The sequence below is a fragment of the Watersipora subatra genome, chromosome 7 (assembly GCF_963576615.1).
Source record: "Watersipora subatra chromosome 7, tzWatSuba1.1, whole genome shotgun sequence".
NCBI lineage: Eukaryota > Metazoa > Bryozoa > Gymnolaemata > Cheilostomatida > Watersiporidae > Watersipora > Watersipora subatra.
Window position 1 is genome coordinate 8,695,950 of NC_088714.1, and position 18,909 is coordinate 8,714,858.

Consider the following 18,909-nt stretch of genomic DNA (forward strand, 5'->3'; position numbering starts at 1 on the left):
GTGGCTCAGACTCCGCAAAAATAAAAGAGCCTCAACAAAGTACCTTTCATAAAGTTACACGGTAAAAAACTCGACAGGCTAACTTTATGGAGTTGAAGATCTAAGACTATTTGCTCCAATCCACTAGTTTGCGTTTAGTAGAATACTGATTTGAGGTGCCAACTTTCTACTTCGACAAACAAGACTACAATTCATAAATTATCATATATCTTTTTGTTGACCACACAAGTTTTATGTGAATCTTTTTTGAAGCAAGTTCGTTTGCGCATTTAATTTTTTTTTTCGACGAAATAGCCGTTTTGTTCCAATATTCTTTTACAATGTCAGAAATCGAAAATGTAAGTTAATATTGAATGCTCTTGAACAATTCTAGACCACGGAAAGCTCACAACCCTTGTTTAACATTGCACTTATTGATAGGTGTTCTTTTCTACAGGTTGGTAAACGTATCATCAATGGTATACAGCCCCCCATATACAGGGGGATTATTTGAAATGATGATGCGGAATGATATAAACGGGGGCTGTATATCATTGGTATCATTGTCCATCCTTGATACATTTTTGTGGAAAGGAACTTCTAGCGTGTTTGCCATTTTCATCTAGGCATATTCTAATCTGAAATGGAATGAGCACTTTGGCAAAATAACAACAAAAACCATCAAAAGCTACTAATGATTAGAAGGGTTTCAAAATCAGCTGACACACCTATTAAAAACTTGCCTATTTTTCTTTTGTCAGACTTTTGCTTGAGTATGGTTCTCAAATCTGAAATACTTATAAAAAAAAATACATAAAACGTCTTGAAAAGCTACAAATTAATGCGCTACACTTTATTTTCAACATATAAGGATAGGGAAGCTTTACAAAACTAAGGGAAGATACTGATATTGAGTCTTTGGTGGAGAGGAAAAAGCAGGGAACGCATAGACTGTTTGTTAGATGTGCGGCTGAAGATATTGAGCCACCATTCCAGTGTGATAGCATAGGGTATGTTACTCGTCAAATCGCAAACATCTATACACTATATATAAATACCAATCAGTTTTATCAGTATTTTTGGCCTCATACACTAAAGAATTTAAGATCTTAAAAGGCATTTAATACATATCTTTCAAAGTTACAGACAATGAAAAAACATGAACACATCTGAACAAAGTTGTTATTTGCATCCACTTTTTTAATTATTAAAGATGTAATAGCACAAAATGTTAGTTGGCTTTGTCAGAAAGTGTAAGAAAGTATAATTCTATCATTTGTTGGTGTTTTTGATGTTTGAGGTGGTTTGACCGCTAAGATGTTTCAAATTGAAATCGACAAAACTTTATCGCGGTTAAAATGCTCAGAAGAAAAATATGTGTCCAGATTTGCCCAAAGTGATGTATATAGCCGCGAGGCTGACTGTCTCACGCTCATATTCACATTGGCTATTGCTATTGAATTCGACAGCTACCCAGCTCTATTGACATACTGGTGTATCCATAAATAAATGGATCTTTTGGCAAATTTTCAAAACATGATTTTCATTAAAATAATGCTCTTTGTAGTAAGTATATCCTTGAAACCCTAATATAAAAAATAATTGTGGCGATATTGCCCCTCTATCATGTTTTAATAGATTGTTAAAGTTGCTGTATATGTGCAAACATGTTCATAGCAATGATGGTAACATAGAGATGATTGTATATGGTATATATATATTCCTCGGAACACAAATGCCTGATTGTAATGGATTTCACATTGGCTTTGTTGCCTATTATAGCATAAATTGTTATTGTGTGCGCTAGTCCATTGGTGTTGGGCTCCTTTATAAGTTGGCATATTTCGAGTAACAATGGTGACAAAAACATCAATAAGTTTCTGCTGCACTTGTATTATTATTTCAAAGTTGGTAGTTATTTGTTCAATGCTAGCTTTATATTGCTGTACTTGAATGTAATTTCAGCTTTGTCCCAAGTCATTTCGCTAATTTGCGTCACCACCGTTACACAGCCACCATTATTACACGCATCAACCCATATAATTGTAGAATTAATTTGAGTAAACTTCTCATTTAAAGATACTTAGTAGTGCTATGATGTTCTCATGTAAAATTTACCCATTATATTTTAACTTTAAGCTGGTCAAAAGCAAAGTCAAAAGTCTAAAATAACTTGCCCAATCAGTTCTCTTCTGTTTTGCTCAGATAAGCAATGGGACAATGTTTTATCCCACTGCTACATCAAAGATGTGCAAGACTCATATTATGAGGTGTGTTAAAGTGTACTTAGTGATAACGAAGCGGCCATGCAAGTAGATTTTCATAAAAAACTTCCCAAATTTATATCAGGACAAAGTTCAAGCCTCTCATTGGTCATATAAATAAGTTAGCTTGTTGTCATGTGATGTATTTAAGTATTTGTATAGTCAGTGATTGTCTAACTCATGATCAATACGCTGTGCATACATTTCGAGAAAGTGCTTCCTTATATATAGCTTGAAATTACTTTTCATATCTATAAAAATCTTCCCTAATGGAACTGCAGCCTAATTTAAAAAACACAACTCTCTCTAATTTGGACTGCTACAAAGACAGCCATAACCTAAATAACATAGAATGAAATTTTGTTGCTACTTCACATGGCAAAGGACAGGTTGCAAGTCTAATTTTCAAAATAATTAATAAAAAAATAATTAACAAAAAATATAATAAAATAAATAATTCAAAATTGAACCAATCAGTTTTTATTGATATGCTTCCTACCAAATCAGAGAGTTTTAAGGATAAGCAACTAACTCTTTAAAAAAGTACATTTATCTGATGTAACACCAGTGACACACTTGCTAGAAATTTTCTCAGGTAAAGTAAACTTTAGCCTTGCACAATACGCATCATTTTGAAAAATTTGTTGAGCTCTTATCCAGTATCTTATTTTAAATCATCATTTATGCATTACCAAAATTTCAAATTAAATTTCTTATTCAACTTTATCGATGTTGATTATGGGTATACCGATATATTTTAATTTGTATATGCTCATGATTGTTGGAATAAAATTTTTAATCTTGCTACATATTTATTGCTATAAGTGTCTTAAATATCTTAAATAAGCTAATTAAAATTTGACCCATCTAAATGCTGTGCAAACGGATGAGTACTCGACTACTATTCTGTTAGTCTACGTTAGTTAGGTCGTCGAGTAAACTTAGTGCAACTCGCACGGGAAACTAGTTACTAGATATAAATTAGCAAACAGAATCTTCGAAAAGATAAGGGTCAAATATATATTGAAATCAACTGCATTCTTAAAAAGACATGCATAGTCAACAGTATTTAGTCATTGTGAGTATCAATTTGTAGAACATTTTCTACCGATAACTTGATAAGTTGATGAAGTACAAAGCAAATGGTTTTTTGAGTTGGCCAAAATAATGAAGACAAAACTTGTCTTTGAGTTGAGGTATGCCAAAGTACCTGCCAACATTTCTCTGATTACACTTCATAAACTTATCTATCAGACAAGTTTTTCGCACAGATGGCAACGGTGCTCAGACATATTCAATATTTTTTGCAAGTCATTTCCCATTCATGATTATTCGACTGATATCTTGCATGATAATTTTAAGACTATGTTTTGCATCTTCTTTAGCATTATTTCATGATATTATTTTTACCAGCCAAAAAAGTTTCATCTCAGCCAAAAGTCTTAATTAAAAACATCCATCTAAGTGATTGCCACTCACATCGTTTTAGTTCATGTAATAGAAACATTACTTTACTGCAGTAAACTCAAACTCTGTATGTGTCGTATCTGGATATTCCTCCTCATCTTTGGCCCTAGGATATGTAAAACTCACTATGTTGTATACGCAGTTTGGTACACCACTCTGCTTTTGTAAGTCCCTTTGGGTATATCCAAAATATCAATGATCTGCATAAGTTCCTATGTCTTTATGTACCAAGTTGTACATCTCATTTTTTTCTGTCTCTCCAATGATTTTAGACTTCCGCATCTGGATACTTGGATGCGAACAAAATATTAAACTTTTAGGTTCTTTTAATAACTTTTTGAATGTCGCTGGAATTTATATAACATCTAGTGGAAACCATTGCAACACAAATCCACATAGTTACAAAATTTACCGTGATAGTGTCGATAGTTATAATGGGCCTCTCTCAATGGACCTGGTTTTACATATTATAAGGTCTTCAATCTCCTCCACTTCTGCAGCAAATTTGAGATCTGTCTGAGGATCAGAATGCCACTATCATGATTTGTGCATCATACAATCATCTCTTTCTATTCCCCATGCATCGTAGTTTTCGCACTGGCACCACAGCTTCACAGGTGGAGAAACATAGACATTCTGTATCAATAAAACAAATCTGATGTAAGCATACTGCATTTTACAAGGACCTACTTTGATGAAGGTTCACTCCTAGAAAACAAAATCTACTTATTCTTAGTTTTTATTCCAACATGTATCTACTGAAAGCATTCAATTTGAGAGTTAGATCGAGAGAGCAAAATTACAAAATGAGCACATTTTTAACAAAAGAATAAGCAGGGCAAGCCAATAATTTGAACCTTTGTATATTAGACAATCAATTTAGTGTGCATTGTCAAGTCTTAACATAGATTGATTAATTACGACACTCATATATATATAGATACCTATAAACATATAACCTACAAACTTTTACAGCATGCTTGTCTATGCACCCTGATAATTAAGTTAAGTCATTGTTGACAGCATAACAAAAACTAGCGAAATAAACAAGTCTTAATAGGAAAACCACACTCACTAATGTTACAACTAGCACAAACAACTATGTTAATTGCAAAAAAATTGCATCCTTCCAGTCGCTATAAATTTGTTAGTTGGTTGTGTTAAAGACTGAGTTGTGTCTTTGCCAAAAGATTTAGACACTGCAGGTCAAATGGTTTAACCTGTTCTATATTGCAATGGTTTAGCTCCATTCTACTAGTATTTTTTACTATTGCCAAATCCTAATCCTTCAACTGCGCCCACAGGCTTTTAATCTGTTGAGCAATAGAAAGCACCACTTTTTTGCCATGTTGAGTTACTTTGGGTGCTCCAGCTGGCTGGTGCGCACCAAGGGCATACGGGAAAGATTTTCCCCTTTGTCATGCTCGTTATTAATTGAAAATCCTTAATTTTTTTCCAAGTGATTCACTTACCAACTAAATCAGATTACAGACATGTTTTTGCATGCATGCGATATATTTTCAATGCCACACCAGGTTACTCATGGGTTAATATAAAAACTCAATTGTGGGATTTATGCTCTCCAAACAGTAAGTCTTTTTATGCTCACTCATCGTTGGTTGTTGTAGCAACCAACTCTTTCAAAATGTTTCATATAGGCTTGTCTTACAAGCTCTACCACCAAACTTAGGAAGTATACCTATGCTTTATATCTTATATCATTTTTGTAAATTTTAATACCGAAGTGACTTGATAAGCATTGAATTACTCAAGTGGTTTGTAGTCGCACTCCTAGTCATTCTACATTTGCTGTAATACCCATGTGTTTAATATGATGTAGTTCATCGTAAATTTATTTAGTGTCTAAAATTTTCACCTTCCACAATCAAAAAATTAAGGTGCAATAAGGAACATTATATGGAGTGTTGTACAATTTATTGTCTGAAGAAATATTAAAAATTTTTTTTATTTTATTTCAGAGATTGCTTTCACATGATATTCAACCAAAGTCGTTGATTCATAATTCAAATTTTATTTCTAGTATTTATCTGACTACTGAACATACAAAGTTTATGCAGGGAATTGATAGAATGTTATTCAAAAATATTCAAATTATATTTTCCAAAATAGTTCATAACAAACCATACTCATCCCCTTACCTGCCAACTAGGATTTGTTCCGTTTGAGATGTCTTCCCAATGTCCTTAGCAACCCACTTACGCTAATATTTACATATCCATGCTCTAAGGTTTGCATGTAAAAAATTACCAAGATGGTAAGATTTCTCACCATTCGCGTCTGAAAAGCTAGCTATCCCGTTTCCTTTGCTCCCGAATGGCTTGTGATGAATATTTGTAAAATCAAATTCTATAAAGTAGATCCTTTAAAATCTGATCTTCATAACTACAAATTACTGTCAAATTTTGGAGAGGACTTGTATTAATATAGTTTTCTGTGCTTTTCCCAAGGTTATATTTACAGGGCCTAATAAAGTTCAGAACTGTTAACTAGATTGTATATTTAGTTGTAGAGCTACACATTGGACGACCTATCGATTGTGCTGTTCTGGGTCCGTGATCAGGGGTAGACATGCCAACAATCGCCCAGACGGTAATTTTAAACATCTTTCATTTTCAGGAAATGCATAATCATCTCCTTTGTAGAATGGGAATTGTCTTTCGTCCGCTATAAACTAGCCAGTCATAACAGTCAGGTATATGTTCGTGTTATGGACCTTAGACATGTTTTTGACAGAATGCATTGCAGGCATGCATTAGAAAACATTTGGGGTTTTATGTAGATAGAAAGGGAGGAGAAGGTTCTAGCTGGCTATTCCCACGAACTTGATGGAATTGAGAAAAAACTAAGGCTAAAGAAGCTGAATGATACCCAACGGTATGTGGTCTTTCACACCTGGATGCTAAACACGATTAGCGCCTGATCGGTTATTTACAGTATCATCATTAGTCGCTCATATTCATCAGGTATCCTTATTGGTTATTCACCCACTCCTTACAGTCATCTGCTATCCTGAGTGGTTATTCATATTTTCCCTCCAGTTATCTGGTATGATGATGATTGGTCACTAATACTCTCCGTACAGTCAGTTATATAGCCATGACTACTTTATTATTACGAAAACTAAACCATCAGCTCATGCTCTAGTTCAGCTCAGAAAGATGGGTGTAAAACAAAAAGGCCTATCATTTTGTTACTGTTTTCCTATATTGTCCGCTCTGTTATACTCTTCTAAGGTGGTATCCTTTCTCATCAAACACTGATAAAAAGTTAGAAATCTTGCAAAAATTATGTTTTAGGGTTATATTACTTGATACGGACAATTAGGATCAGTGTTTAAATGTCTTCAATGCTGCCGAGCTAACTGTGTTTCTAGGTGTTTGCTGTTTAAAATAGTCAGATTGCATATGCAATCTTAAGCTTGGTTTCCATATGATAGTGCAAGGCGCGCAACAATGCGCTTGATGTCGTGCGTAGGCCGTCTGGGATATGGAAACGTCAACACACGACGATCGCGCGATGTGTGTACGCTGATCACAAGGATCCTACAGAATGGATCCTTGCGACGAGTGCGCGCGATGATGTATCCCACAATACACCGCTCGATTTTTTCAATCTATTTCACAATTCAAACCGAGGGCGTTTTTCCGAAGAAATCTGTCTCCCGTACGAAAGAGTAAGAATGGTTTTCATATGACAGCGCAATATCGCAACGGAGGGCTGTTTTCCGAATAAATGGGTCGCTTCTACGAAAAAGTAAGGAAATTACCCACCCTGCCCAATGGAAGCATGGCGCCTACGCACGATATGGAAACACTGCATCGCAGCCCAAGAATTGCATTGCGTACGATCACTGGGGAAACCAGGCTTTACCGACCATACATTACATTTCTACTACCCCAGAACAAACCACTAATCCTTACACCAGACACCAACACCTTGCCAATTTTTATTATAAAACAGTTTTATGCGAAAAGTTTTTTCCAATACAGCGCATCATCGGGTTATGTAGCACCTGTTATGTTTTATCGTTATATGATGTCACACACAATGCTTTTTCATCTCCACCGTACGATATCAAATAAAAAATTTTCTAAATTCAACTTTGGCAGTCAGTGTGCTGTATTCGTGGGAGTAAAAAAGATACTGATATGCTATTCGCCGATTTCCTTCCCACGATGCCTGAAAGAGATGCAATGTTCACTTTCTCTCTCAGCTCAGCATTATTCGTTATAAGTTGGGTGAAAAAGAAACTAGAAACAGATAGGTGATTAAATTTTTGACGATGACAAAATTAAAGTTTAGTAAAATACAAACTAAAGCTAAGTTTTAAGAATGTGTTTAGTAAGCTAAATTCATTTAAGTTAACTTCGAAGTTTACGTTATACGTCTGTCTCGAAGGTAAGATCTCTACGCACTGCACATAGTAGGCCCCACATTGTAATATACTCCTTTTTATTGCAGATCATAACCACTAAATACACTTTAGTTACTGTAGGTAACTATAGTTACTAAGCTAGCATACTATTTTGTTACTAATTTTTAGTATGTACAGTACGTATATAAAATTTTAATTTTTTTTACCAGATGGTGTTTGCATTATATAATTACTATGGGTTTCTATAGCTCTCTGTACAACATTTTCGCCTTACAATGCCAAAACTGAAGTGAATTATTTTTGTCAGGCGGGGTCCACTGTACTTATAATTTCACTTTTCCTCTCTAAGTACCACATTTTGTGAGGATGTGGGTGGTCATGGTTCTCCACCACTTCCCATCCCTTGTTCGTTTCAACAATACTTGTTCCGATACCAAATTAAGTAAATTGTACTCTACTCTTCTTTTTTGTCTCATGATCTAAAGCGCTCTTAATAGTGATAATAAAGTTCATATCATTGTATCATCTATATGGTTTCCTTCTCATGGCTAATTGGACATGCTCATCGGCTACCATACACTTATTTGGTGCCCTCATCGGCTAGTGTAAATCTCTACACCCATATAAGATATTCATGATCTACCAATAACTTTGTCGTAGTTGGCTCGTCTCACAATCTATACATTTTAGAGATGCCCCGATTCTAAATTCACCAGCCGATTCAGATACCGATCCGATATACCGATCCTAATTGAAAAATAATCCGATTCAGATCTTTTGTGTTTCATAGATAGTTGTTCATTTTATTATGCAAATATAAACATAATGCAAAGAAAACATGAATATTATTGTATTTATTTGTTTGCATTTATGGAAAAAAATATATACATATTCACATACTGACATACCGTGCTTGTAGTAACAAAACAGTCCATGTTTCTTGTAATTTGTAAATAAAGGTAATTACTGTTAGTGGTACAGTTCTATCTGTGATAGCGAAGTCCCTCTTCTATTGTTGGATGAACTGCTGTGCCTGTACAAGTTAGAGCAAATCAATGTTTCTTTTAATTACCGTTAGTGATTCAATTATCTCAGTAAGATGTCTCATTCTTCCATCATTATTAATGTAGCCAAGCGTACTGAAGGGGGATTCACTTGCCACAGATGTTGGAGGACAGGCTACATACCGATACGCCAATGGGGTTACCTTTTTTGTACAATACAAACGATCCATTGTATCTTCAGGATCAAGAGAGTGATAGATAACTTTATGCGTCGACTGTTTAAATTACTTTCGTAATGCTAGTAAATAGAAATATTACACTGTGTTCTTGTCTCCCCTTTTTGTTATCTTGTTCGTGATTGCCTGCAATAAATCCTATCGCTGTAATTGGGAAATACCACAATTTTTGTTAACGTTCTGGCTAAAAAGTTTCCTTTGCTGTGTTGATCAGGCTATAGACATGAAATAAATTGTGTGGCAGACCTGAAATTCATTAAGTAAAAGTAAGAAGCTTACAGCTGATGATTTTTTATTAGTATAGCAGGCTAAAATACAGTTTTCTGCTAAATGGTTGATCTGTAAAAAGTATCGGAAGGTTCAGATTTTTTAAGAAAAGATCGGCCGATACCGATTCAGATACTTGACACCCATATCGGCACCGATACCGATTCCGATACCAAAATCGGGGCAACTCTAATACATTTATATTCCACATTCTTCGGCCAATACTATGCTACACGCATAACATTCTGTACACTTTGTATACGTCTTGTTATATGTATTGGCTGCAGTAAAATATTATTCTTATTTGTTCCTTTTAGTTTCTACGCACCTACCTAATATCTGTATCGGTGGCTTTCATCTATGTTCCAACTTCATCTATCCACATACTTCATGGCATCGCTCATATAACATTGCTGACTGATTTTAGTTAAGAAAGGCCCAGTGTCATCCGCTGTATATTTTATTGTTACAGGAGTGATCTCGAGCTGGAGAGGAACCAGTTGTTGAAGAAGAAAGCCATGACTGGTAAGGGACTTGTCATCTCTTTGCCACTAGTGTAAAATCCAGCTACATGTCTCTTTGTCACAAGTTCGCTTCGTATTAGGAAGCTATCTTCTCTAAGTTAGGGCAAGACAACAGTTGTAACAATTACTTTCACATTAATCCAGCTCATAATTATTTTTATGCATTTAGAATCAGAACAAGACCACCCTTTCTGTGGCTGTGAAACTGCGGCTAGTTTATCTGATGCGATATTGAATAAAAACTTTGATTGTATTTCAGAAAAAGTTGTTGGCAAACTTAGGAAGGAGAATTTCAAGACAATGCTCTTCTCACTTCTTCTCATGACCATCGGTGTCGTACTCTACTTTGGATCACAGTCTTTTTTCTCATCATCTTGAAGCTATCATACAGTATAGAGTCGTCCCAGTTCATTTAACATGTGCTGCCACGATAGTTATCAAAACATTTACATATTGTCTGACAATTCTTCCAATGTCCTAGTTTTGCTTTATGACCTAATATCATACATTATTTAACAGAATATGTATTTCTGTCATTTATTATTTGTTTAAATTTTTACTTGTATCAATGTCAGCTATCTAGTCATTGAAAGTATGAAATATGCGATGTATTCCTTTTTTCAAAAGTAACTAATTTTACATTTTCTAACTGTTCCTAAAGTTCAATGATCTTTGATAAGGCATGAGATCAAGTACAATAGAGCATGGTTTTTTATATACTTGAGGAATCCTGAGCTATCAGCGTTCAATGCATCTTATGTATGGTTTCATATCGAGAGTCTGATTCTATCTACTCTGCTCCCTCAACGAATGCACCCAGTTATTACAATAGAATGTAGTTAAATGGACAATTGCAAGTAATGGATGAGCGTATATGTAATTTTAGAAAAATTATAATCAAAACACCAATAGTGAAAATTTGACAACTTGACAAGAAAATAGTCTTCCAGTTATCAGAGGTCTGAGAATTTCATTTGAAGTGTGACCGACACAATAAAAAGCTGAGCATCTGTTATAATAATGCACTATGCACGCAGTACAATCGTGATCTGTTTATTTATCTTAAAAAACATGTATATTCTAGCTTTTCCTTCCATCTGACGAAGAAGATGTTGCGCGTCTGATGAAGGAGATGTCGCGCGTCTGATGAAGGAGATGTCGCGCGTCTGATGAAGGAGATGTCGCGCGTCTGATGAAGGAGATGTCGCGCGTCTGATGAAGGAGATGTCGCGTGTCTGATGGAGGTATTGCGCGTCTGATGAAGATGTTGCGCGTCTGATGAAGGAGATGTTGCGCGTCTGATGGAGGTGTTGCGCGTCTGATGAAGGAGATGTTGCGCGTCTGATGGAGGTATTGCGCGTCTGATGAAGATGTTGCGCGTCTGATGAAGGAGATGTTGCGCGTCTGATGAAGGAGAAACTCTCCTCATTGTTCAAAAGTTCACCGATTGCATAGGTTTCAGTGATTTACAAAAGTTTGACTCGGGTATAAAATTACCAAAGGTTTAACATTCAGCGTGACAAACACTATTGACCGGCAGTCAGTGCAAAGTGATGACAAGTGCATTCGTTTTATGTAGTTGTGTTGTTAGCCCGAAAACGGCTTCGATAGTTTGCTTAAAACCTATAGGCTGTTAACAAGAAACCACAATTAATGCAGCTAAAGAATGCCTATATAGAAAGATTTATAAGATGCCAACCTAGTTATAGCCTTTAGAGACATAACACTCCAAATGTAACCGGCGCTACTACTTGGTGAATGGCAATTATTCAGCGGGTTTAAGTTGCAGTTTACCTCGTTTAGATTGTCTCCTCTGCTGGGCAGTCATAAAATGGAAACTATTTGCAGTAGATCTCCAATAAGTGCTCATTATTTCCTATAGAGAATTGAAAAATCAGCTCTCGCTTTCCAATTTAGTGTTTAATTGTTAATAATCACCCTAGTAGCCCTCTATTCAGCCCTAGTATAATTCATCCTATTAGAAGTAGAAGCAATGCAATCTAGTCACCCTAGCACTAGGGTAACTACTAGTATTCAATCTACAAGCCACCCTAGTAGTAATAGTAGTAGTATTCACCGGACTAGTGATCCAGTACTACTGTAGTTTACAGCTAGTATTGCTATTAGCATAACACTAATAGCTATGTAGTTCCAATAAGTGATCATATAACCCTGTGCTTGCTCCACCCAATAACAATACTCAATAGCGATACTCAACAGCAATACTCAATAGCAATACTCAATAGAAATAATCAATAACAAATCAATAGCAATATTTGGCATCACTCGAATAGGTTATTTGGTGATGCCGTGTTTCTGGACTATAAGCACTCTAGGTTGCTCTCTTGTATTCAAAAAAAGTTGCTTCTGCTTTCTTCCATCGATTTCAAATCAAATCAATCAACTGACAAATATAAATTATGTGCATTCATACTCAAGATGTTGCAAAAAGAAATATTTCAACAACTTCATGGGCCAAATTGGAAAAGTAAAAAAAAATGAAGCAGCTGATAAACTATTGAAACTGTGTAAACTAATTTTCCATGCTTTATTGTGATGTGTACACACTAGATGATAGATACAACATATTTTGAATAATAACTCCATTGTTATGAGACTTGCTTGTCAATACGGTTTCTCCAATAGCCCATTCTCATCCTTGCATCTAGCACTGAGTAGTATGACTTCTAACTGTGCCAGCTTTCCAGCCATCTCTTGGATAACTGTTTAATACATGAAAGTTTTGACTGAATTTGAGCCAAATAAGGGAAGAGAGCTAGTGCATGCGAAACGAAACATGGATAGTGGATTGCAAAGTTCAAGCAATGCATAGATAAAACACAATGTCCTAGTCATCACAGGAAACTTTTTGTGATTATTCACATCTTGTTAGTATATTTAGCTTTCCAGCACCACCTACTTTTATTTTGTCTGGTACATTGTTTATCAGTTTCCGACTGTCTTGCCTTCTGTTTGTAGACCTCCTGCTCTAATTCATCTACACGATTTGCACGCATTTTGAGCTCTAAAAGTAGAACGATGAGAAATGGGTATTTAGTATCTTCATAATATTCAGCACTTGCATAATACTACCACTTATCACCAGAGGGTTTGCAATCTGAGCAAATTGATTAACAAAGATTCTAAACATTCTCATCAGTAGTATGGCATCATTACTATTAACATAATTATGTAAACTCTTGTTGCCATGGTAACAACAGTTGCATTGCAAAGGACGTTGCCATGACAACATTGGTTGCATTGCAAGCGTGCAATTCTAAAACAAGTAAAAGTTGCAGAAAACCATCTAAAATAATAAATTAAATTCTTCTACAACTTTTGCCACTTACGCTTCTGCAAGTCCAACAAACTTTTGGTCATTTCATCCTGAAATTTCTTTTGCTGTGCAATCGTTATCTTTCTTCTCTTTAGCTTTTCCTTAGATTCTTTCAGTTCTGTAATAAAAGGTTAAATTAGGAAATGACCAAATCAAGTTAATTTTAGCCATATCTTTATATAATAGAAGCGTTTAATAGTTGCAAAAAGATTCAGTTTTGTATCTTACATATTTTTTATATACATGTGTGTGTGAATGTCACTGAAAAGATGGGCATGTACAATATATGCAGTGATTGTTGGTGAAAAAATAAATGTATGGGCAACCCTTCATTCTGTTAATAAATAGGTTCAACCCTTGTAAACTTATTTAAAGGTTCACTGACGTCAAATGTTAAAATATTTTATCAAAAAGTACAGATTATTTTCTATCATTTGAGATTCTGTTTAAGTTTTGAAGTGATCAAACTGCTGGGATATTTCACGATTAAAATCGATAAAATTAGATTGCGATGAAGGCGCTCAAAAGAAAAATATGTGCCTAGGCTTTTTTCAAAGCGACGGCAGTAGTTGTGCTCGTTAAATAAATTCTAATTATATGGTCTCATCGGCATTGGGCACTTATATGTTGACAAGAAATTTTTAAGAAAAAAAATGGTACTTTTTTGAGCAAGTTATCTGTAAATTCTTTCAAAAACCTATAATAATGTATCTGAAAGTTTGTTTGAAGTTTTATAAGAACAATTATGAGCAAATAAAAAATAAAGTATATGACAACAAAGATCTGTAACACCACAACTTGGATGCAATAGCCAGTGTGTTATAACAAGAGGGACAAACAGGAAACACAACTACTGGCGCCATTGTTAGAGACTTGGTTTCTCTTCTGAGCGTTTTAACCGCAATCCAAGATTTTAATCTTGAAACATCCTGGAAGTGAGATCCCTTAAAAACAAACAAGCTACTAAATGATAAAACGTATCAACATCATTTGATCGTTTTAAAATTTAATGTAAGTAACCATCTGAAGCCAGTTTAGGTAAAAACTAGTGAAACCTATATTTTATATATTCCGCTTTGTGTGCTATATTACATAAAAATGAAAGTTAGTCTTTATCGATTGCTTATCTTTTCAATAGTACATGACGTACTGCAAAGAGGTTTGGCATCTGAAACAAATATCACAAATAACCTTGATCTATGCAGCTATTGATGGTTGAAAACTAGGCCACCAGTGTTGTTTCACCATTCTAATAGTTTATTTAAGAGACTCGTATTTCAGCTGACACTTTAATAATAAGTGTCAGCTGATATATAATAATTTGACTAACAAGCGATAAGAATTATCGCTTGTTAGTCAAAGCATTTCATTAGTCAGAAGAATATTTTGCTCAATATTCCCCATAACGGTTTGGTAAATGCAGTCGACAACTAGATTATTTTGTCTGCCTAAATTTTTAAAGATCAAGATTATATAATAATATTAACTTAATAAAATACACTCCTAATTTGGCCTAATTTGCTCTCGTGATCAGAGAGCAAATTAAGCCAAATATGAAAGTGTTATAAAGCATTAACTGTAATTAATGCTTTATAACACTTTCATAAATCTCCACTCGACTTCATTCACCCACCGTTGTACTAACATATTGTACTAACATATTGTACTAACTTATTATACTAACATATTGTACTAACAATAAGATTACAAAGATATTTTCTTCTTCATGCGCTGTTCATAGTAATGACTCTAGGAAACATAGTTATTAGCAATCGTAGAGTTTCTTAAGAGTCCTATAGGAGCCATTAAACAGTGCTAGTAGGCACTACTTAATGCAAATTTTACACAGAGAACTAGATTAAACTACCAAATATTTCCCTCTGCCTCATTTTCTTGCACTGGGTAGCATGGTAAGTGCTCATCACTAACTAAATGATTATCAGTATGAACACCTGCTCTTGGGCAGTGACCTTAAACATGTTTTCAAAGTCATTTTAGCAAACATATTCTTGCAATGCATGAGGCAGCATTGTAAGATTTATTTTATTAGCTCGTAAAATATTTTAATTTTTTAGAATTAAGGTTAGACAAATTTTGATATACATGTAATGATGTTAATTAAATTACATGAAATTAGCTTATGTACACTTGCTCTGTCATGTTAGTCAAAGTTATGTTTTCTTTCATCCATCCACTTCAATTCAGAACAAGCTTTTAGTAATTACTGTACAACTTTGCTAGCAGTATTTGACGTTGAGGCGGCAGCAGCAGACGACAACAGCCCAATCAATTTCATGGTATAGTCCAAAAGCACTTCATATGAATGCTAGCAAAAGAGAAATGATATTAACCAGGTTATTTGAAGCCTTAAAAGTTGGTAGTAGTATTGGAAAGCAGCCAGTTCCCTTGAATCACTAAGTCCAACTTTATCGTTGGCACGCTGCCACATTTAGGATCTTTCCTTGTTACATGAATAAATAGTTGACAATGCAGTGTTCAGAGATAATACAATAAGCCACAATTATTTTAGACTGTGGTCATATTCTTAGCAAGAACATAAATGTTGTGAAGAGATGGTACAAGTCCAGAACACTGTTCAATTGTTTGCTACTGAATTGAAACCTTGTATAAATAGTCTATGTTTGCATATATAGATAATCAAATCTTTGGATTTATCCAACTGTTTGTATTTTATGCTATAAAAATCTTTGAGGCTATAGGTTGTGTAAAAGTCAGATATTACCAAGGAATAGAAAGCGCGGAGGAACAATTTTGCTAGTCAGACCTTTTTCGAGCCTGTTGTTGACTTCCATCTGCGTCTTCATCTGTTCATCATGGGCTTTAGCGAGGGCCTCCGTTTTTTTCTGTCCCTCTGCAGTGAGCATCACAGACTTCAAGTGCCACAAATGCCATCAATCACTTTATACACCCTCATTATTACCCATGGATTACTCAGCTTGTCAGGCACTTGCTAATATACATCGGAGTCAACTATGCAAATGGTTTAAATCAATTACTTCCTTTTCTGCAGATAAGCCGCTCTCAGTGAATACTATTGCAGATCTGAAAGACCGCATATATTTTCCTGCCGATGAATGCTCTCGACTATCATAGGTTTGATACAGAAAAGCTGCAGTTGTTCTACACATACAACTATCATGTTCCGCACTATTCGAATGACTGATTGAGAGAAGTAGAGCTGCTTAAAGCATACTTTATTAGTCCAGCAGCTGTCACTGTAATACAAGCTGATAACCTGTCTACATAACACTGTGAGAATTCGGGAGCGCCATATTAGAATAGATAGTATCTGCATATAGACTGCAATTATTTTTTGTATATTTTTTACCAAACGCTAACAACATACATGGTATCAGACAATGAACGATAAAATTATTTAGGTAATTTGAATAGTGCTTGTTTTTATTCTTTTATTACAGACTGTTTTAATTGCTGAAATTTGTCAGTAATACATTTTCATTTTAGCTTATTTAAGTATTTTCATATGGAAAAGAAACCGTCTATGATATTCATCCAATCGAAAAGGAAGGCCTATTTACTTAACAGTGATTATAATGAACTATGCGAATATTCAAACATACCACCCACTGCACTGAATAGCACTGGTACAGCCATGTCAGCGACTGACAGCTTGTTGTTGTTTTTCATTCCCAGTAATTGCTCCTTTCTATCTGGCGAAAGTGCTGTTAGAATGTGCTCCAGAGCCGATAGATGGCCAAACTTTGCCACCAGATGAAGCATCGTGTTCCCGTAAGTGTTCTGTTTTGTCAGAAGCTCAAACTGGTTATCCGTCGAAATGTCTTTGAGCAGATAGTCTATGATGTCAATAGAGCTGTAGCGGGTCTCTTCTGTACCTCTGTTGCAGAGTGCCAAGTGCAATGGAGTTAAACCGCTGCTGTTGAGTGTATTAACTACAGCAAACTTCTGTATCGGGGAGAAATCTTGTAGCAAGTAATGCAATGCTTCTAGATCTCTAATGCAAGCAGCAACGGTGATGCTGGAATCGCTGCGATATATATCACCTTTCTCTTTCCAAACCAGTTGAAAACGGGCTTTTGTCTCCATTGTTGCAAGAGCTTGTTTGAAGGTCGGAGTGGCGGGTTTCATCGAATCGATGTACTGTTTTATTAGATTCTGTAGCCTTTTACTGTCAGATGCCATCTCAAGTGTTGCGCTTCCAGACTGTATTTTAGTAACCAGCTATATGCTGTCCAGTTCACATGGGAGCTCACACTCTCAGAGTTGAATCCGAACACAGAATGAAGCCTTCATGGTCAAGCCTGAGTGACTTCATGACGACTTAAGGCAAATGGTGGTAGTAAGTATAACCACAGAAACCTATTAGCTAGATTTAAACTCATTCATTGCAAATTTCCATACTGTTTTACATTATGTCGTCACTTTATTGGCCGTGGAAAGATGTGGTAAGGTTTTAAAGATAAACTTACACAGAGTTTTTTGCAGATTTCATCATGAAGTATTGTTATTTTCTATCATTTGTGGCTATTTTTGATGCTTGAGGTAAGCTAACTGCCAGGACGTTTTAAGATTAAATCTCTAAAACATGATGGGGATTAAAACGCTCAGAGGGAAAATACTTGCAAATATGATGTCACTAGTTGTTATCGTTGCTATAGCTGATATCAGCTATTGTGTTCAAGTTGCAGTGTCAATTGTCTTTACCATGTCAGTCTCTTTGTAATTATAGATGTCATTATTACATTTTTACCTGATCAAGTTTTATCAATTTTAATTTTGAAACATCTTGGCTATCAGATTATTTCAAACATAAAAGAAGTTGCCAATGATAAAAAATACCGGTACTTTCTAATAGAATCTACTAAAAATGTTGTGCAAGTTCATCTTTAAGCCAATCAGTAGCACTTGTACCTACTTGTATACACACTTAGTACCTACTTGTATACACACTTAGTACCTACTTGTATACACACTTAGTACCTACTTGTATACACACTTAGTACCTACTTGTATACACACTTAGTACCTACTTGTATACACACTTAGTACCTACTTGTATACACACTTAGTACCTACTTGTATACACACTTAGTACCTACTTGTATACACACTTAGTACCTACTTGTATACACACTTAGTACCTACTTGTACTACACACTTGGTATATACTTGTTTACACACTTAGTACCTACTTGTATACACACTTAGTACCTACTTGTATACACACTTAGTACCTACTTGTATACACACTTAGTACCTACTTGTATACACACTTAGTACCTACTTGTATACACACTTAGTACCTACTTGTATACACACTTAGTACCTACTTGTATACACACTTAGTACCTACTTGTATACACACTTAGTACCTACTTGTATACAAACTTGGTATTTACTTGTATACACACTTGGTATATACTTGTTTACACACT

The 18,909-nt window shown here is 35.2% G+C and overlaps 2 protein-coding genes across 2 annotated transcripts; one reads left to right on the forward strand and one right to left on the reverse strand.

The window, feature by feature from the left end:
• Window positions 1–151: 151 nt before the first annotated feature.
• LOC137400224 (coiled-coil domain-containing protein 167-like) lies at window positions 152–10,838 on the forward strand. The gene is made up of 5 exons (XM_068086553.1): window positions 152–338; window positions 6,235–6,320; window positions 6,511–6,605; window positions 10,086–10,138; window positions 10,397–10,838. The coding sequence occupies exons 2-5, from the start codon at window positions 6,300–6,302 to the stop codon at window positions 10,513–10,515; spliced, it is 288 nt and encodes a 95-aa protein (XP_067942654.1). The 5' UTR covers window positions 152–338; window positions 6,235–6,299; the 3' UTR covers window positions 10,516–10,838.
• Window positions 10,839–12,470: 1,632 nt separating this feature from the next.
• On the reverse strand, window positions 12,471–17,739 carry LOC137400109 (golgin subfamily A member 6-like protein 2). Its single transcript, XM_068086421.1, has 5 exons — window positions 17,077–17,739; window positions 16,260–16,346; window positions 13,488–13,592; window positions 13,058–13,162; window positions 12,471–12,860 (listed from the first exon to the last, which is right to left on the reverse strand). Exons 1-5 carry the CDS (start codon window positions 17,654–17,656, stop codon window positions 12,763–12,765), a joined length of 975 nt encoding a protein of 324 aa, XP_067942522.1. The 5' UTR covers window positions 17,657–17,739; the 3' UTR covers window positions 12,471–12,762.
• Window positions 17,740–18,909: the final 1,170 nt, after the last annotated feature.

What these genes read in the sequence shown, in the direction of transcription:
- LOC137400109 (XM_068086421.1), bottom strand. Translation starts at nt 17,656, where the DNA reads ATGGCATCTGACAGTAAAAGGCTACAGAATCTAATAAAACAGTACATC. An exon ending in CAACAACAGGCTCGAAAAAG is followed by an intron (nt 13,593 to 16,259) that starts GTCTGACTAGCA and finishes CTTTTATTACAG; the next exon opens with AACTGAAAGAATCTAAGGAA. An exon ending in TTTGTTGGACTTGCAGAAGC is followed by an intron (nt 13,163 to 13,487) that starts GTAAGTGGCAAA and finishes TTCTACTTTTAG; the next exon opens with AGCTCAAAATGCGTGCAAAT.
- LOC137400224 (XM_068086553.1), top strand. Translation starts at nt 6,300, where the DNA reads ATGCCAACAATCGCCCAGACG. An exon ending in AAGCTGAATGATACCCAACG is followed by an intron (nt 6,606 to 10,085) that starts GTATGTGGTCTT and finishes TTATTGTTACAG; the next exon opens with GAGTGATCTCGAGCTGGAGA. An exon ending in GAAGAAGAAAGCCATGACTG is followed by an intron (nt 10,139 to 10,396) that starts GTAAGGGACTTG and finishes ATTGTATTTCAG; the next exon opens with AAAAAGTTGTTGGCAAACTT.